The sequence below is a fragment of the Panthera onca genome, chromosome A2 (assembly GCF_046562875.1).
Source record: "Panthera onca isolate mPanOnc1 chromosome A2, mPanOnc1 haplotype 2, whole genome shotgun sequence".
NCBI lineage: Eukaryota > Metazoa > Chordata > Mammalia > Carnivora > Felidae > Panthera > Panthera onca.
This window is the reverse complement of record NC_138340.1, coordinates 65,652,298-65,670,815: the sequence shown is the minus strand read 5'-3', so window position 1 is coordinate 65,670,815 and position 18,518 is coordinate 65,652,298. Positions and strand designations below refer to the sequence as shown.

At 53.9% G+C, this 18,518-nt stretch overlaps 1 protein-coding gene across 9 annotated transcripts in view; it reads left to right on the top strand.

Annotated features, from left to right (window-relative positions):
• The window catches only part of GRB10 (growth factor receptor bound protein 10), a 186,854-nt gene that overhangs the window by 104,659 nt on the left and 63,677 nt on the right, over positions 1-18,518 (top strand). For 6 of the 9 annotated variants that reach the window (XM_060632134.3, XM_078442606.2, XM_060632136.3 and 3 more), the window contains 2 exons: positions 11,554-11,773; positions 18,192-18,333. In XM_060632134.3, coding sequence (XP_060488117.1) covers positions 11,554-11,773; positions 18,192-18,333 — 362 coding nt within the window. Of the gene's footprint in view, positions 1-9,204; positions 9,376-11,553; positions 11,774-18,191; positions 18,334-18,518 lie in introns of those variants that run through there. The other 3 variants (XM_060632137.3, XM_081795012.1, XM_060632139.3) reach the window with 3 other exon arrangements.

The window sequence follows — 18,518 nt, the reverse complement described above, 5'->3', positions numbered from 1 at the left end:
CCTTAATTGAGAAATCATTATCATAAGAATAGTAAGTCCTCAGGACCTCCATTCATTCCCTGCCAGACTCCAAAGACTTGGATTCAGATGCATCCAGGTGAGCCCCAGGGAGCTGTTAGCTGAAACAGAAACCATCCAGGTGCTCCTGGGAGGACACATCTGGATAATGAGACCCTGCCTGCCACCTCTGGAACGGCCCTCTTTCTGGTTAAACCCTGTTTCCTTCCACATCCTGGAAAGCCAGCTCCTGTCTCCTGGGCGTTGCAGTTCTGGGAGTTGTGCCATTTCTTGGAATCGCCTGGTACGTTCTCCTGGAATGACTTTCCCCATCCTGACGCCTTGGAAGTCGGGCTCTTCTTAGAGCCGAATGCCCTCTAGTTGACTGTCTTGCCTGTACGCAGAGATCTGGTTTTAAAACCCTTCTCTTCCGCCAAGAGTGGGCATAACGGTCGTAGGAGAGTGGCCTCTGGGACACTTTCCTGGTTTGGCCACTGCCTCCGCTGAGGCAAGGTCCTCTGGCTGGGGACGCACACCGCACCTTGTACTGCTGTGACCGCCCCCTGCCTGTCGCGACCCTCTCTCGCAAGGTGCTGCGTCTCGGGTGGGGTTCCTTCCTTCCCTCCCCTCGGTTGATGGGAGCCCCTTTCTGCCAGGATCTCGGCTTGCTTCCTTCGCGATGTCTCCGCCCTCGAGCCGGTGGACGCAATTATTTTTCCAGAGGCAGGAAAAAGTTTCATCTCCGTCCTTGCGACTTTAGGGTTCTCGCGGTCACCCTTTGCCGAAGCCGGCGGAAGGGACTTGATCCTCAGGTGGCGGGGACTCGTGTCTGTTTCGCCAACATCTGTATTCCCAGGGCCTGGAACGATGTCACTTGTGTATCAGGTGTTCAGTCAGTACTTGACGGAGGAAGGAAGATATTGGCCACACGAATGGATTTTACGCTTATGGAGTTAGATTCACAGAAACAGTGTTAGTGGTGAATGAGATAATAAAGACTCCCCACTGTCTGATTGGCCTTTAACACTTTGCCTTTCCGAGAGGACAGTGCTCTCGGCGAGTGATGGACTTTGGCCTGGATTTTCCCTCTTCAGCTCCAGTGTGCTTGCACTCATATTTTTAGGATTGATGGAAAGTGAGAACCTTCCAGAGTGACGAGCTGTTTGCACAAGTCTTGCGCTCGGCTTGTGGCTGCTTTATGATGTCACAGAAGAAGTAAGGGTCTGTGCCAGAGTCTGGAGAAGAAACACAGTCAATCACTAAGGAGAAAGATGCAGTTAATTTTTGCTTTTTTTTTTTTTTTTTTTTTTTTGAGTGATGTTTTGTGGGCATGTTTCTGCCCTTCTCCCCCAACTAACTGTCTTCTATTAAGTACAAATAGAGACGGTACCCCTGAGTCTGTACTTCTTTTTTTTCCCTCTAATGTGTAGCTGAGGTCCTTCCCGGAGAGGAAAATTCTTTTCCCGTGTCGTATTTGCTTCACGGTGCTGAACACAACCGCCTTCGCAGACCCGAGAGAAGCTTCAGTGCCATCTAGATGCTCCCTTGCAACAACACGCGACAACACGGCAGGACACAGTCCAAGAAAGAAGGAAAATTTCCACTCTAGCTGGGTCGTGTTCACCCAGCATCAGATTCCAGCTCTTGAATTTCAATGAGCAGAATCCCTGAGGGAAGTGAGGGGCTTTCCTTTTTAGGGGAGACTGAGTGGGGGGATAGGATTATTTGACCGTTCTCTAAAACACATAGATTAAACAAATGAATCTCAGCGGAATCAAAGTCCAGTGATAGCGGTTAATCATTATCTTCACTTTTTTTTTTTTTTTTTTTTTTTTGCTCTTTTGCTTTGGTCGTAGTGCTGTCTGGCCACCGGAATATCTGCATTTCATTCTAGGATCTGCCCTGGACTTTGTGACGTACCCTTCCCTCTGAGTATTGCAGTGCTCTGGGCTGTCACGTGGCCCCGGAGGGAAGAAGGAGGAATTTGTTGGGACGCCTGGGTGGCGCAGTCGGTTAAGCGTCCCACTCTTGTTCAGGTCGTGATCGCACAGTTCGTGGGTTCGAGCTCTGCATCAGGCTCTGTGCTGACAGTGCGGAGCCTGCTTGGGATTTTCTCTCTGCCCCTCCCCTGCTTGTGTGCTGTCTCTGTCTCTTGTCTCTCTCTCTCAAAATAAAAAAACTTAAAACTGAAAAAAAAACAAGGAGGAGGAATTTGTCCGGATGGGGAGACAGAGCCCAGCCTCCCTCCCTGAAAGTCACTGCTGGCACCATTCTGGGCCACTTGTAGGCCTGGCCACACTCCGGGGACACGTGGGAAGTGGGCACAGCTGTGAGTGATCATGGGCTTACCCTATTTCTTACAGGTTCTGTCCATTCAGCCTCCACTTAGGGTTGAGCATCGCCCAAGCCATCATAAGATGGACACCTTACCATAAGATGAATATTGGCGGGTCGGGACAGCTACCTGCCGCGTGGCCCCCAGGACTGGAGTGGACGAAGCATATGTATCTGTACCAAAAGCCGATGTTTGTTAGGAAGTGGGATCCGTGTTCAAGTGCAACTTCTGAGATGAGCAGCCTGGTCCTGGACCTTCCCAAACCAGTCTTCCTGGGGCTGCCTGATGAGTCACCCGAGAAGCCAGCCCCAGGGTGTCCGCGTCTCTGGGGCCTGGGGATTTCCCGAATCTTGTTTTGCCTCGTGGCTAGGTCCTGACACCCATCTCTTAGGTGGAATAGCTCTCTTCCGGACGTGACGCTTGACTTCTCTGCACGGCTAAACCCCTGTCCCCACTGGTCACCGTGGGCCACATTCCACATTGGCCCCCAGGAGCCCGCCCCTGTGCTGGCCAGCAGGGGTGACGTGTGCATCCTTTTTTCGGCCCTGGTAGTGGAGAAAGCTGCCTGTGAGTGGGGATGGCGGCGTGGGGGGAGGGTGGCTTTGGCCCGAGCACCTCCGGGAGCGTGACCATCAGGGCAGGCTGGCCTGGCCGAAGGCACCATTGTCCGAACAAGCACCCTGACCTTTCTGAAAGAAAACAGATTGGACTTCTCCTGCGAGCTTTTGCGCCAGCAGCCGTGGGACCTTGACCCCACTGAACATGAGGGTATTTGTCTCACTGTGAAATCGGCATTATTGTCCCTGTTGTTATTTTGAGGATTAGTCATCAGCGATGTGAAGCGTAGGGGCACATGATACGTACTTGGTAACTGCAGTCACGGGTGGTTATTGCCACTGCGTGTGGACACCCAGGTCAGAGGTCAGGCTCCCGGTGAGGCCACCAGGTCACCGTGTGGCACATTGGATTTCCACTCCTTTGGGTCTCACCTTGCTGAACCATGCAGGATGATTCACCGGGAAGCCACACCTCGAATACTAGGAAGGAAAGGGAACCGAGTCTGCACTGAGACAGGCTGAACGTGCAAATAGCAGATACCAACCTGCGTCGTGTATTTCCAGTGTTTTCCTTCGAGCTTTTTTTTTTTAAGTTTGTTTATTTTGTTAAAAAAAATTTTTTTTTAATGTTGGCTTATTTTTGACAGAGCATGAGCGGGGGAGGGGCAGAGAGAGGGAGAGAGACACAGAATCCGAAGCAGGCTCCAGGCTCCGAGCTCTCAGCACAGAGCCCGACGTAGGACTTGAACCCACGGACTGTGAGATCATGACCTGAGCCGAAGTCGGTCACTCAACTGATTGAGCCACCCAGGAGCCCCTATTTATTTATTTTGAAAGAGAGCATAAGAAGGGGAGGGGCAGAGAGAGAATCCCAAGAATGTTCCGTGCTGTCAGTGCAGAGCCCAACATGGGGCTTGAACTCATGAACTGTGAGATCACGACCTGAGCTGAAATCAAGAGTCTGGACACTCAACCAACTGAGCCACCCAGGTGCCCCTGCCTTCCAAGTTTTGAAAGAGCCCACGAACTTGAACACGTTTGCCTCCTAGACTGTCTTTTGAGTACTTCCTCGCCGGCTGTGTGTGCAGGCAGGACGGGCTGAGAAATCTGGGAGTCACTCAGTCGCTGACTGGTTGTCAAGGCGGTTTCTGGCGTCAGGGTTTTGGAATTGTGGGAATCCTCCCTCTTTCCATGCGGGACATAGGATTTCACCAGCTCCTTCCTGAAATACTGATTTTCCTCCATCCATTGTTAACCTGGCTACATGCAGGGAAGGGGAGGGTGAGGGCATCTGGGCAGCCCTGGGCGGGTCAGCATCCTGGGAACCTTGGACGGTGTCTCCCCTTGAGTCGGGACCAAAAGGAGCCTGAATGCATCAGACCAGGGTGGAGATGGGACCGGGGCTCCCTGCCAGTCCGGCAGCACAGGAAAAGCACTTCTCTAGACAGAATGTGTGTATCTACACACAGCTTTAAGGAAAACAGGTTACATGTTTCATGAAAGCAGGGAATCGGTGATCTACGTGGGTTTTCTTGTCTGTGGAGCTATCTGCTGGGGCCCTGCATCTGTGACTTGCTCTGGGAAGCTCTGGGAGGGCTCAGGATGCAGTTCTAAATTAGCAGAAGAGAACGCCAGAGCTTCTCACGGAAGGAGAGAGGTGACCAAATAGCCAGCAGCCTCCGTGAGGGAACAGTCCTGCATTTGGAGTAGGGGAAAGAAAGGCACCCCAAGACAAATAGAGAAGGTGTCACCTGTAAATGAAAAGGAACACGTTGGTTCAGCCTCAGCACATGGAGAGGACTGTTTCAATTTCAACCTTGTCCGAGCGGATCGGACCCAGTCTTGTGTCACTGGATGCCCCTGAACGTGCTCTGGGGCTGGCAGTGGCATTGTGGGCTTGGGAGGCCATGTATATCTGCTGAGTGCTGCCCCAGAACCCAGCAACAGGAAGTGTAGGAGGTGTACATGTGGAGTTGAAGTGAAACACACCCCCACACATTTTTCCTGCTGGTGAATTAATCAGCTTGTTGATAGGTATTTTCTCAATTTATTGGCACTGACAGTGGCGGTTGTCGTCGTCTATGGGAGGTGGGTGGAGAGGAGAGTACTATTTCCCACAAAGGCTGGAAAGCGAAGTTTCTCTTGTACATGCTGAAAGGTCAGGAGACGTGAGTGTGGCTGAAGCTATATATATGTAGTTCTGTGTATATGCTGGACGTAATTCTAGGGTTTTTATTTCCTGCTTCAAATCCCGCCTGCCTGTAGTAACCACCGAAATAAAGTATTGATTCAATTTTTTTTAAATGACTCGATATAGAAATGGCATTTATGTTTGTATTTGGAGATATGTTTAGGTGATCTGCTTTTAGGGTTTCTGAATATCTGTAACTATCATGAATATGAACAGAGGTATACTCTAACAGTGTAATACCTGATTTTCTTATTCTTACTTATGTCCAACTGTACCTATTAAAAATTAAGTACTTGTGGGGCATTTGGGAGGCTCAGTCAGTTAAGCATCTGACTTTTGATTTCGGCTCAGGTCCTGATCTCACGGTTTGTGGGATCGATCCCTGCATCCGGCCCTGCGCTGACAATAAGGAGCCTGCTTGGGATTCTCTCTCTCCCTCTTTCTACCCCTCCCCCACTCGTGCTCTTTCTCTCTCAAAGAAATGTTTCAAAAAAGAATTAAATACCTGTGAGTGGAATCTGTGAGGATAGAGATTCATTGGTGTGCCAAAGGCATTTCGGTAGAATGCCGACTTCAGTAGAATTAAAACCTGCACAAGGTTTTAATTGCTCAGAGGTCAACAAAAACGGCTTGCCCAGTGAACATGGCTTAGGTTTAAAACGCCTTCGCAGGCTGGACCTTTAGTTCCCATCCAGATAGAAGCGTGTAAAAACTTTGGCCTTTACATATGTGTTCGGGATTTTTCAGCTACAGCACTGGGAAGAAATCTTCCCCTTACCTCTGCTCTGACTCGGCACTTTCCAGAAGGGTGGGTTCCCCCCTCCCCCCTGCAAGCAATTCTCTGACACCAGCTACATGTGTCCATACTGGGTTCAGTCATTTACTAGAGCGTCCACCGGACTCAGGCAAACGTCTTACTAATTAGGTTACTAGTTTGTTATAAAGGATACAGCTCAGGAACAGTCTGTTGGAAGAGGTGAGTAGAGCAAGGTATGGGGAAGGGGTTCGGGGCTCCCGTGCTGGGCACGCTACCCCCCAGGCTCCTCCATATGTGCACCAACCTGGGAGCTCTCCAAAACCTATGGGGTTGGGAGTTTTGATAGGGGTGCTTCACCACATACGCACAATTGATTACATCATTGGCCACCGGTGATGAGCTCAGCGTCCAGCCCCTATGTCCTCCCCCCCACCCCACCCCCCGAGGGCACAGAACGGGACTGGACCCTTCCAAACCTATAGCCCCGTGATGATCGTGATTGGCTCCCTTGGCAGCCAGCCCCCAGCCCGTGGTTACCTGGTGGCTTTCCAAAAAGCACCTCATTAATATAAACTCAGGTGTGGTTGGAAGGGGCTCATCATGAGTAACAAAAGGTGATGTTTTATAAAAGAGGATCCTTTCACCTTTATGAAAGCCCTGGGGCTATCTCAGGAACCACTACGATGACGACAACAACCATAACAACAAAGACCAGGCATCAGAACAAAAGATGCCCCCATTGCTTTTATGGTTTAGAAAATTATAAGGATCTCAGGAGCCCAGTGCCAGGATCCCCAAGATCTCTGTTTCCTCTTCTGTCACAGCCTCACAAGTACCATTGATTTTCTTTTTCTTCCTTTTACTTAAAATCACCTATCAGTCTTTAGGGATTTAGCATCTTAAGCAAGCCTGCCCTGCCCTGCCTCACTTACCAGCCCACCTTCTAGACGAAGATGGGAGGAAACAGACAGACATTGCATGTTAACAGGTGCTCACGTGGGTCCGGGAAGAACGGACAGTATACACGTGTATCTTGAACACCCCGGGCACGTAGCGTTTCTTTAAGGTGCCAGTGAATGCAGTGAAGCGGATTCAATGAACGTCCTGTTTCCTAGCCAGTGAAGGAGGCCACTAGATGGCGCTGTGGACCCAACAGGGCGTACAGGGAGGCTCCTGGGGCTAGAAGGCCGAGCCTCGCCTGTAGCTGGCGCTCTCCTCTGTGCCCACAGTCAGCTGGTGAGCGCCTGGCCGCCTCCTGGTTGGCTTACGGAGGACGTGTGCCCCGAATTATCTATGAGCCAAACACGAATTTGGTTCACCGACTTTGTATCTGTTTTAGAAGGAAAGCTTCCTCCGGGTGCTGATTGATGGCAGTGAGGCCAGGCACGCATGTGGGTTTGAGATCAGATGAGCTGTTCAGATATTTGGGACAAAAGTCAGTGTCCAGTTTGGGACTGGGTTATTTGCGGAAGCAAAGCGTCTATTAATAAGTTGATTTACAACCGTGTTGTCTGACCTGTATTTGTGCAGTAAATACATCCTCCTGAATCCGCGTGACATGAGATGGAGTGTGTAAAATTGTTTTACCTTCCCCTTCACGTGCCTTCCAGGGGCGGTGCGGTCTCATGGAAAGTATTTTGGCATCAAGTTTGCACCGAATAGATACTTAATCTTAGCACTCATTTCCAGAAGCATCTGTCTTGTGCTCGCCCTATGTGTTTGCTTCTCTGCAGAAGGGCTTTCACGGGGCGGGTGGTTGATCTCTGTGGTGGGTTCATGTAGGGACCACAGGGACAGGGAAGGCGGGTAGCCATCCCGCACGACACGGGACGTGCTCACAGAATGTGAGCCATTCCGAGCGTTTTTGCGAGAACTGAGTGTCACGTCAGTAATGCCTTAGTGGATTCCTATACCGTAGTTCAGTAAGTTTTCAGGGAACATGATGGCGAGTGTCTTCCTTCAAATCAATACTTTGTGACCCCTGCTTGGAAGATTCCATTGTTAGCCTGCGCTAGATTTAACAGAGTGTAGGTAAAATCCCAGAACCCTAAGTGAGTCTGTTGTCTGGACAGGTGAAATGCTAATTGAGCAACAGGAATTTTAAAGTTTGTCCTGGGCTAGCATATTTTAGATTCTTTAAAAGGTTTGGTTTTGGGGCGCTGGGGTGGCTCAGTCAGTGAAGCGTCCAACTCTTGATTTTAGCTCAGGTCAGGATCTTAACGGTTTGTGAGATTGAGCCCCAAGTTGGGCTCTGTGCTCACTGCGTGGAGCCTGCTTGGGATTCATTCTCTCTCTCTCTCTCTCTCTCTCTCTCTCTCTCTCTCTCTCTCCCCCTCCCCCAATTGTCAGCCTGCTCTCGCTCTCTTTCTTTCTCTCATAGTGAATAGACATTAAAAAACAACAAAAAAAAGAACTCTAACAGTGAGCCTCTCTTTCTGCCTGACTCCTCAGGGGGGACGGAAGTGACCGTGGTGGCCACTGTATTCTGCTGGGTCTGCTGGTTGGGGGCACATGTGACTGACAGCCAGGTGACACCCCAGTGGCCCATGATGACCCTCCCCCAGCCTGCCCATGGCATCCAGCCTCTCCCTCCCCTCCCCTCCCCCACCCCCCACCCCCCACCCCCCACCCCCAGGCATTCCCGAAGGCTGCATGGATAGCTTCTGTGAGCTCTGTGTTTCACCCCATATTGATTCTTAAATGGTCGTTAAGAGAGAAATACTGAGTTGTTTGTAAGATGAGTTAGGGCGGCCTAGGCTTAATCGTGTTCCAGAGCTCAATCGGGCAACTATTACATGGAAGCTAAATGTGAGTGCAGGATGCATTCTAGAACCTTCCTGAAGCCCCGGACTCGTGAGCCCTAGTGTGACTTGTACCTCTTCTGAGAAGGCGGATACTGTGAGGTCTCAGTAAATACCCAAGTGGCTGGCTCTCTTCAGGCAGCCGTCTGTTGGTTTTGTGCTTGCTGAGTTCTGCTTCCTCAGTTTACAGATGTGGCCTCCGGACAAGGGACGAGGGAACAAGGCTGTGTGCGTACCTCTCCCTCCCGGGGTCTGGATTTTCCCACTCCTCCCACGTAGCTGCCTGCCCTCTGAACCCTAAGCAAGAGCTCTGCCTGCTGACTCTGGCGTTCTCCTTTGTGATAGATTACTTATTGATTACACGGCAGTCATGAATTACTAATTCAGCCCTGTTGTCCTTCTGATATCTGGCCGCGGGATTAATATTTGACCGTGCACAGGCCAAGCGCTGGCAGCGTCTCCTGCCTTCCTGCACGGGCCCTGGGGACGCGAGGCCCCGCTCCCAAGTTTCTGGTCGGGATTTCGGTCCGTGTCTGCTCTGCTCAGACAGCTCTCGGTGTTCTCAGTTCCAGCAGCGAAACCGCATTCCTGCTGTTTCAGAAGCATCCGATGCTCTCCCGTCAGTCCGTGTGTCCATCCTGCTCAGGGCCCAGTGTGATCCATCTAAAGCCTGCTGTGTATAATCACCCCGTCCAGGCCTTCCCCAGACCCCTCTCCCTGGCACCATTGCCTGCAAGGTACAGAACGCGGTGGGGGATGTCTGTGACCTTTCTTTCTGCTTCTACCTAAATCTTCCCAAAAGTGCTCTCCTCCCCACCCTCCACTTGCAACCACGGGGTTCCCGCGTTCTCTGCCCCTTTGGCCCGCGTGCCTTCCTTTTTTCTCGCTGTCTTGCTTTGCTCCGTTTCTTGTGCCCTTTTGCCTAATGAGATGGAGAAGCTGAAGCAAAGGGACCCGAGATGTTTACACAAGGACTGGACAGGCAGGGAGGGCAGATCCCAGAAAGGTCCGTGAGCTCATGCAATGAGCGCACACCTGGTGAGGCCAGCCTGGTAGCTGCAGGAAGTGTTTTCAGGTCGAAGGTCCGCCTCTTGGCACCGGCGTGCCCCTGGGCAAGGTCCTTGCTTCCCCCGGGGTCTGTTCCTCAGCAGTGGGACCGGGTGGCAGTCACGGCGTCTGTGATGGCACAGGCAATAGATGAGATGGATCTGTGCCCGGCTCTGCCACAGGGCGGGATGATGACCAGCCTCCTGCCCTCACCCACCCCCGCGGACCCCGGGTTGGGTTGTAGAGGCTGAGAAACAGAAAGCCGGGCCTGGTGCCGCGGGCGGGGGGCCCGTAGGTGGTGGGCTGGGGCGGCGGGTTCACAGGGGCCTTCCTGTCGGGGGAGCTTGTGGTCCCGGCTTGGCGAGGGTGTTGCTGTCTTGGGCCCTCAGCCCCTCAGGCTGAGCAGGTGTCGCTTATGGGACCAAGTGGGCCTGTGAGTTAGGGGGACTCGCGGAGTGCCCCAGTGGGCGAGTGCCTTCACACGTGCCACGTTCGAAGTGACCGAGCGGAAAACGCAGAGAAGGGGGGCTGTGCTGTCAGTTTCCAGAGGGTTACAAACAGGAGAAGCTAACTCGGTAGCCCCAGCCCGCGATGACCGGGGATGCAGGATGCTTTATGGAGCTTGCGGCCGGAGTACGGCCGGGCCGTATCAGGAACGTGCACTGAGTCATGCTGGGCTGCTCGGAGCCTGGCCTGTGTCCCCAGGTTTCTGTCTCTGCCTCCCGCCCTGGGCGCTCCCACATCTCTGGGCGTGCCGGGTTATCCCCTCATCGTGTGCAGTCAGGGTTCTTCAGAGAAACAGAACCATTAACATGTGCATTTATACGTGTATGGGGAGCGGGGTGCAGGTTAAGGAGTTGGCTCCCACGATTGTGTAGTTGGACGTCCAGAATCTGCGGGGTCAATCGGGAGGCTGGGGGCCCAGAGAGGAGTTGCAGTTCGAGTCCGGACGCAGAATTCTTCCCTCCTTGGGGGACTATGGTCTTTTTCTCTTCAGGACCTTCACCTGATTGGATGAGGCCCACCCACATTATGGAGGGCAATCTGCTTTGCTCAGAGGCTACTGACTTAAATGGTAATCTCATCTAAAAAATACCTGCACGGAAACATCTAGAATCAAGTGTGACCAAATACCGGCGACCAAGCCAAGTTGACACGAATTTCCCATCAAAGTCTCTGTGTGTGCCTCTGCTATTTTCTGACCTTCTGTCTGGCATTCCCTGTGCTTCTCTCTCTCTGCGTCTGCCTCGGGCCTTCTGTGAGGACAGGCTTCCTCAGGCTCCCAGGCCAGTCGAGGGCACCTGGAGGTCTGCAGGTGCATGATTGATCCGCAGCCACCCGTGAGCCCGTCTGCATGGCTTGGGCCCTCCTGGAGCTCTTAGCTGGCCCAGGCTGCTGTCTGTGCTGGGTGCTGTTCTGTTCCTGTGTCTCTCTTTCACTGCTAGAATTTCAGGGAAGGGAGAAGGCCTGACTTGCCTAAGTAGAGCTCGATGTCCACCTGTGGTCTGGCCACCTGAGGCTGCGCAGCTGTGACTGCGTGTGGCCCGTCCACCCCAAAGGGGGTGTGAGCTAGGCAGGTGCCCGAAGGGTGTGTGCAGCCACTGGGAATGCGGCTGGACCGTAGTTACCAAGTAGCTTCTGGAATGTCAGCAAACATCAGTAGATGGAACACGTACGATTCCTTACGGGATGTATATCCTCAGTTATGCTCCTCTGCCTTCACCTAATAGTTTAAAATATTGTGAGTTTTGGAACCTGAGCCCTAAGATGCCCGTGTGGCCGTGGCCCCTCACTGCTGCTAAAGTTTTGTCTTGTTCTGTTCTGTTTTTTTTTTTTTTTTCTCCCCTGCTTTTGCCTTTAACGCCCAGAGGATGACGTAGACCTGGAAGCCCTGGTGAACGATGTGAGCGCGTCCCTGGAGAGTCTGTACCCGGCCTGTAGCATGCAGTCAGAGACGGTGCCCTTGCTCCAGAATGGCCAGCACGCCCGCAGCCAGCCGCCACCCTCAGGAACAAGGTCCCTCCAGCCGCAGGCGTCCCCGCGACTGCAGGTGCAGCGCTCACAGCCTGTGCACATCCTCGCCGTCAGGTGGGCCCCGGGGCCTGGAGGGCCTCGTCTCCGAGAGCAAGGGAGGGCCGTCGCACGGACACGATAGCGCCCCCTGCTGCGTAGACACGTTCCTTGTCTCTGTGCAGCCCGTGCCCAGAGTGGGGTGGGGTGGGGGGACCTGGGGCAGTGGTGTCCCCTGGGGCTGTCAGACATGTGCCACCTCAGACCCGTGGACGCATTCCATTTGTATTCCTGGAAATACCAGGGCTGGGGGGAGGGGCTCGTGGGAAGCAGGGTGGGGGGTTGGGCTTCCTTGGAGGCAGCAGATCTTGGATTTGGGTGTTGAAGGGTGAGTGGGAGTCGGTGGGCGGCGGGCGGGGAGAAGAGATTTCGTGAGCAGAAGAGAGGTTTCTCGTTGTCCTAAGGGGTAAAACTTCCTCCCTTTTTGTATGGCCGCACGACACGGCATTGCGTGTTCTGCGTTTTCCTCACCGAGCCATCCGGTGATGGCCAACGTGGGCAGCACGCTAAGTGAATGAGCCTGTCACAGAAGGACGGTGCCACACGGTTGCACTCACGTGTCGCCTCTAAGGTGGCCGAACTTCTAGACGCAGAGGGTAGGAGTGCTGGATGCCAGGGCCATGGGGAGGGAATCAGGAGATACGGGACTGAACGTCCAGAGTGTTGGTTTTACAAGACGAGTCAGTCCTAGGACGTCTTGCGGCATGGAGCCCACGCGTGACGGCGCTGCTGTGCAAGGAGGGAAGAGCTTCCGCAGTAGCGATAAAGGCAGAGGGAGCGGTTGCAGGCTGTGGGTGATGACAAGCCGGACTGGCGACAGATAGCGTGTGTACTTACGACACACCTAGTCGTTCACGTTAAACACGTACAGCATTTTGCGTGTCTGTCACGCCTCCACGGGGTGCTTTGCACACAAGATGATCCCGACAGGTGCGGGCCAGATCCTGAAGGCGTCTCTGAGCCCTTCAAGGGGAGAGACAGGGAAAGGATTTGAACAGGCCAGCGAGGAGATGGGGTTGCGGTTCTGGCAGATAATTCTGGCAGCCTGGTGTCGGGGTGGTGGGCTAGACCACGGCTGATTTGGAGGCCGTTTCGAGGACCAGCCTAGAGACGGTGGTGTCCTGACCCCGATGAAGAGGGGGATGGATGGGAGTTGTCACACCCGGATTTGGGAGGGGGAGGGGCAGAGCACTGAGGGTGTCTCTACCCCGTCTCCGGGGCCCGGGAGGTGGGTGGACCGGTGTGGCCGCCGCCCAGTCGCTGTTGGCTCTGGAGGTTTTCAGGTGACAGTGGAGGGATGGGAGCGGGCGAGGGACCGAGGCCAGCCTCCCTGCACTTTCTAGTGCAAGGCTGTGCGGGGCCCTCCATCTTGGGCCTCAGTCAGGCTGGGGTTCTTCGGGCTGGTGGTTCCTCAGCACTGCATCTCCTGGGGATCTCGCTTCCTTTCCTTGGGATGGGGATAGGGCAAGGTGGTCCTCTCTGCTTCCAGAAACTTCTGTGAGGCTCTTTCTGGTCTGACATCCCAGGTCTTCTGCACCTGGGTAGCCCTCTTGCCAAGGTAGCCTGTTGTGTCTTGGGGAGCTCAGAGCTGTCTGTGGGGTGGGGTGTAGCAGCTCTGTGGCCTGCGGTCGGCCACCTCTCGGCTTCCTGCCTTTCCTCCCCTCCGTCGTCCCGGTGTTTATACCTGCCTGTGCTTTCTTGAGCATCAGTCCTGTTCTCTTGGCCCTGTGGAGCTCAGTCTGGAGGGAGACTTTTCTCCATGTGGCTGGGGTCTGGGGTCTCTCAGTCACCCATCCCTGGAAGGGTGGGAGGCCCCTGGGAAGACGGGGTCGCAGCCCCAACAGTGACAGTGCCCAGAGCTGAGTCAGGGCAGAGGATGGCACAGGCAGACCTGGGACTGTTCGTTGCCCAGGGCCCTTGAGCTAAAGTTCGGGCCAAACTCAGCCCTATGCCCTGGGGTTGCCTGTGTTAGGTCCCACGGGGGTACACAGGGCAGGCGTGCGCCACAGGGCATCTTACTTTTGGATGTGTTTAAAAAATGGGGTGACCAATATGGGATACCCAAAGATTTCTTTTGTAAGTGAGGCTTTATGTTGAGCACTTCCTGTGTATGGTCTCTCTTGAGTCCTCACTTATTAGCTGATACAGTGGCCACCACAACCATACGAGGCGGGTGATGTCATGGGCCTCATTGCCCAGGTGAGGAAACTGAGGCACTGGGGGGCGTGACAGGCCCACACGTGGTGAGTAGGGAGTCCGGATGCAAACCCAGGTGGAGGGGTCCTGACCGGCTCAGAACCCACTGGGTATGGCACTGTGTCTGAGACCCGCAGAGTGGGGTGTGGGGCACAGACAGAGGCAGGTGCAGAGCAGACACTGGGGAAGAAGAAGTGGGCTTCCTGGAAGAGGCTGCAGCTGGGCCGGCTGATCCTGAGGAAGCTGACAGCAGGGAAAGCAGGGAGCGCGTTCTAGCCCAGGCAGGCGGCGGAGCCCAGGCCTGGCCGTTCTCGTCCCCGACCCCCAACATCCCTGCATCTTCGCCCCCTTTCCGCGTCTCGCTCCATAACTGGGCAGGGACGCAGCCTCTGGAGCGGGGACGTTCTCCGGCCTCGTGTAGTGTCCCTCGTTTTGCCGTGGCCAATGCTTGCGCACTGCTGGGAAGCCAACGTGGGACTTTTCTTGTCCTTTTAATTTTTAAGAATAACGTATTGACGTGAAATTCACATCACATAAAATTAATCACTTCAAGTGTCCAATTCAGGGACACCTGAGTGGCTCAGTCGGTTAAGCGTCCGACCCTTGATTTCAGCTCAGGTCATGATCTCACAGATCGTGAGTTCGAGCCCCGCATCGGGCTCTGTGCTGACCGCAAAGAGCCTGCTTGGGATTCTCTCTCTCTCTCTCTCTCTCTCTCTCTCTCTCTCTCTGTCTCACTCTCTCTCTCCCCCCCTCCCCCCCCCACTTGTACTCTTCTCTCAAAAATAAACAAACATTAAAAAATTAAAGTGTACAATTCAGGCGCATTTAGTAGACTCCCCAGCATTGAGCTGCCACCACCTCTACCTAGTTCTGGAATGTTCTCCCTGCACAAGAGGAAACCCATACCCATTAAACAGTGTCTCCACACCCCTTCCCACAGCCCCTGGCAACCACCAGTTTGCATGCATTCTGTTGCTACGGATTCACCTGTTCTGGCTGCTTCATCAAAAGGGAATCCTACAGGGTGTGACCCCCTTGTGTGTCCAGCCTTGCTGACTTAGCATGATGTCTGTTTTTGTTTTGTTTTGTTTTTTAATAAAGACGAATTTTTGAAAGCTCAGTTTTACGTTCATAGCAAAATTGAGAGAAATTTCTAAATGTCTCCCATGTACCCCCTTGCCCACACATGCACAGCCTCCTGCATTACCCACATTCCCCACCAGGTGGTACCTTTGTCACAGTTGGTAAGCCTGCGTGGACACGTCGTCAGCCAAAGTCCGTGGTTTACCTGAGGGTTCGCTCTTGGTGTTGGACATTGTATGGTTTGGACAAATGTATAATGTATAATGGTACAGTACCATACACTGCCCTAAAAAGCACAGCTTTCATTCATTCATTCATTCATTCATTTTGAGAGAGAAAGAGAGGGTAAAAGTGAGCGAAGGGCAGAGAGAGAGAGAGAATCCCATGAGGGGCAGAGAGAAGAGAGGCTCACCTGAACTGGGGCTCGAACTCACGAACCGTGAGATCATGACCTAAGCTGAAGTCAGAGCTTAACCAACTGAGCCACCCACGTGCCCCCCGAACACACCGCTTTTAAAGGTTTTCAGAACAACCCTGTTCAGAGAAGTTTCTGGGAGCTTTAGAGCATCAGAACATTGGCATCTTGTATATGACTCGGAACAGACTTTTATCCTTGTGCTTCAGGAGAGTCCCCGGTCAGTGGTCGTCGGGGCTCTCCTCCTCCTCTCTTGCTCCGTAGGACAAGGGACAGCGAGAGAGCCAGGCACTTGACCGTGAAAGAGGCTGGTGTGGGAAGAGTGGGATTCACTGACAACGCACATCTGCTTTCTGGGACGTTATGGGGGTGCCTCAGAGGGGCCGCGGCACCCCCCGGCACTGACCCCATTCCCGCCCCAGGAGCGTGCACGCCGTAGATGGGTGCATCCTGGTCCCCGTGGAAAGGCTGGGCGGGCCCCTCCCTCATCAGGATCGCTTGGTAAACAGAGAACCTGTAAAGTGATCGCTGCAGTTCTCTAGTGGCAAAACTCCCAAGAAAGCGAATGGATCGTTAATTTCGTCGCACTGTAAAAGGAGTCCAAAAAATTCTTGGAAGACTCCGCCTACAAGGGCTTCTCTAGGCTTATGTCACGGAGGACCAGGGATACTGAGCGGCAGCAGGGCTCACGCCACCGCTCAGGTGGGCGTCTGGACAGTGTTGCCCTCCGGAGGACAGGGGCTCCGCTCCTGGGGAAGTCCTCGCAGTGTGGACAGGAAGCCCCCCGCAGGACCGCGGGAAAGCCTCAGCAGTGTGGATAGGAAGCCACCGGTAGGACCCCGGGGGAGCCCCGGCAGTGTGGACGGGAGGACCCCGGGGAAGCCTCGGCAGTGTGGACAGGAAGCCCCCCGCAGGACCGCGGGAAGGCCTCAGCAGTGTGGATAGGAAGCCACCGGTAGGACCCCGGGGGAGCCCCGGCAGTGTGGACGGGAGGACCCCGGGGGAGCCCCGGCAGTGTGGACAGGAAGCCACCGGCAGGACCCCGGGAAGCCCCGGCAGTATGGATGGGAGGACCCCGGGGAAGCCCTGGCAGTGTGGACAGGAAGCCCCGGCAGTGTGGACAGGAAGCCCCTGCAGGACCCCGGGAAAGGAAACAGAGGGGGCACTTTGCAGCTGTTTGTCCTTCGACTTTGAACTTTATTCTTCTGGTTTCATAACTGCATCTGATTCGTCACCCTGTGTGTGTTTGGCTTTGCCGTATGACGAGTGGGTTTTGCGTTCTTAGGAGGAAATGCCAACAAGTAGGCCGCCTGGTCCTCGCTCCACAGTGGCTGTGACGGGAAGACAGGCTTCCGTGTCCTGGGGAGGATGGCTGCTCGCGGCCTTTATTTCCGATTCGGTGCCAACAGCCTTTTTTGTGTAACCAAGCACTCATCCCACAGCCCAGACGAGGACACGGGGGAGCCTCTTCTCACGTTTTCACGTGTCTGGACGAGTGCTGGCTTCAGGGCCATCGAACGTAGCTGTTCTCGTGAAAGCGCTCTTACTCGCAGAACGTCTTCACACTTCAGTGTTCAGGGAACAGAATCCATGAGTTGCTTGGAGAAGACGTCTAGGATGTGTCATGCACAGAGCGTGGTTTTTGTTTTGTTTTGTGTTTTTTAAAGTTTATTTATTTTAAGAGAGACAGAAACAGAGTGTTAGTGGGGGAGGGGCAGACAGACAGGGACAGGGGATCCGAAGCGGGTTCTGTGCTGACAACAGCGATCCCGACACGGGGCTCGAACTCACAGACCGTGAGACCATGACCTGAGCCGAGGTTGGATGCTTGGCGAACTGAGCCCCGCAGGCGCCCCTTGGAGCATTAAACGTCCTCCCCAGCTGTTTAATGGGTGAGGGAATCTGTACCCTTTGAGTCTGAGAATGGGGGAAAAAAACAGAAAGCAAAACTCTTGGTTGTGGTACAATGCACGCAGCCGTTTTTTTTTGTTTTGTTTTTTTTTTATTAAATTTTTTTTCAACGTTTTTTATTTATTTTTAGGACAGAGAGAGACAGAGCATGAACGGGGGAGGGGCAGAGAGAGAGGGAGACACAGAATCGGAAACAGGCTCCAGGCTCCGAGCCATCAGCCCAGAGCCTGACGCGGGGCTCGAACTCACGGACCGCGAGATCGTGACCTGGCTGAAGTCGGACGCTTAACCGACTGCGCCACCCAGGCGCCCCAACACGCAGCCGTTTTTAAGTGCGCCATCTCGTGACGGTGCCTATGCTTCCGTTGTATCTCTAGAACTTGCTCATCCTGCAGAAGCGACGCTCTGTCCCCGTGAAACCGTGACTCCCCGTTCCCCTCCCACCAGTCGCTGGCATTTTCCATTGTACTAGCTAGGGGCCTGGAGACCCTAGGTACCTCACAGAAGTAGGATTGTACAAGATCCACCCTTTTGTGACTGGCTGATTTCACCCAGCACAGTGTCCTCAGGGTTCATCCTGGTTGTCACCGTGCGTCAGAATTCCCTTCCTCGGTCGGGCTCAGTAGTGTCCCCTCATGTGGATAGACCATGTTTTGTTTATCCATTCCCGCATTGGTGGACCCCCCAGGGGACTGATGTGACCAGTCGCGCTGGGAACACAGGAGTGAGTCCATCTTTAGTTTCCTTGGGGACACCCCCGGACGTGGGACTGCTGGGTTGTGTCGGGGGATGGCAGCTTTTAATGAGCGGTTGTGTCTCTCCTCCCAGACGCCTGCAGGAAGAGGGTGAACAGTTCAGAACCTCGTCTCTGCCGGCCATCCCTAACCCTTTCCCCGAGCTCTGCGGCCCCGGAAGCCCCCCGCTGCTGACGAGGGGCTCCTTACCTCCCAGCCAGGCGGCTGCAAAACAGGTGAGTGTGCGGTCCCGGGTTCGAGTGGCAGGCCACCGGGCTGTGGGATGAGGACAGATGTGCTGGCTCATTGTTTTCAGAAGGGAGGGTAGGGTAATTGTGGGATCTTTTCATTCTTTTCCTCTTGCTACTATATTTTTGCCTTATAAAGCTTTCTGATTCATTGGCCCGAGTTCCATTTGTTA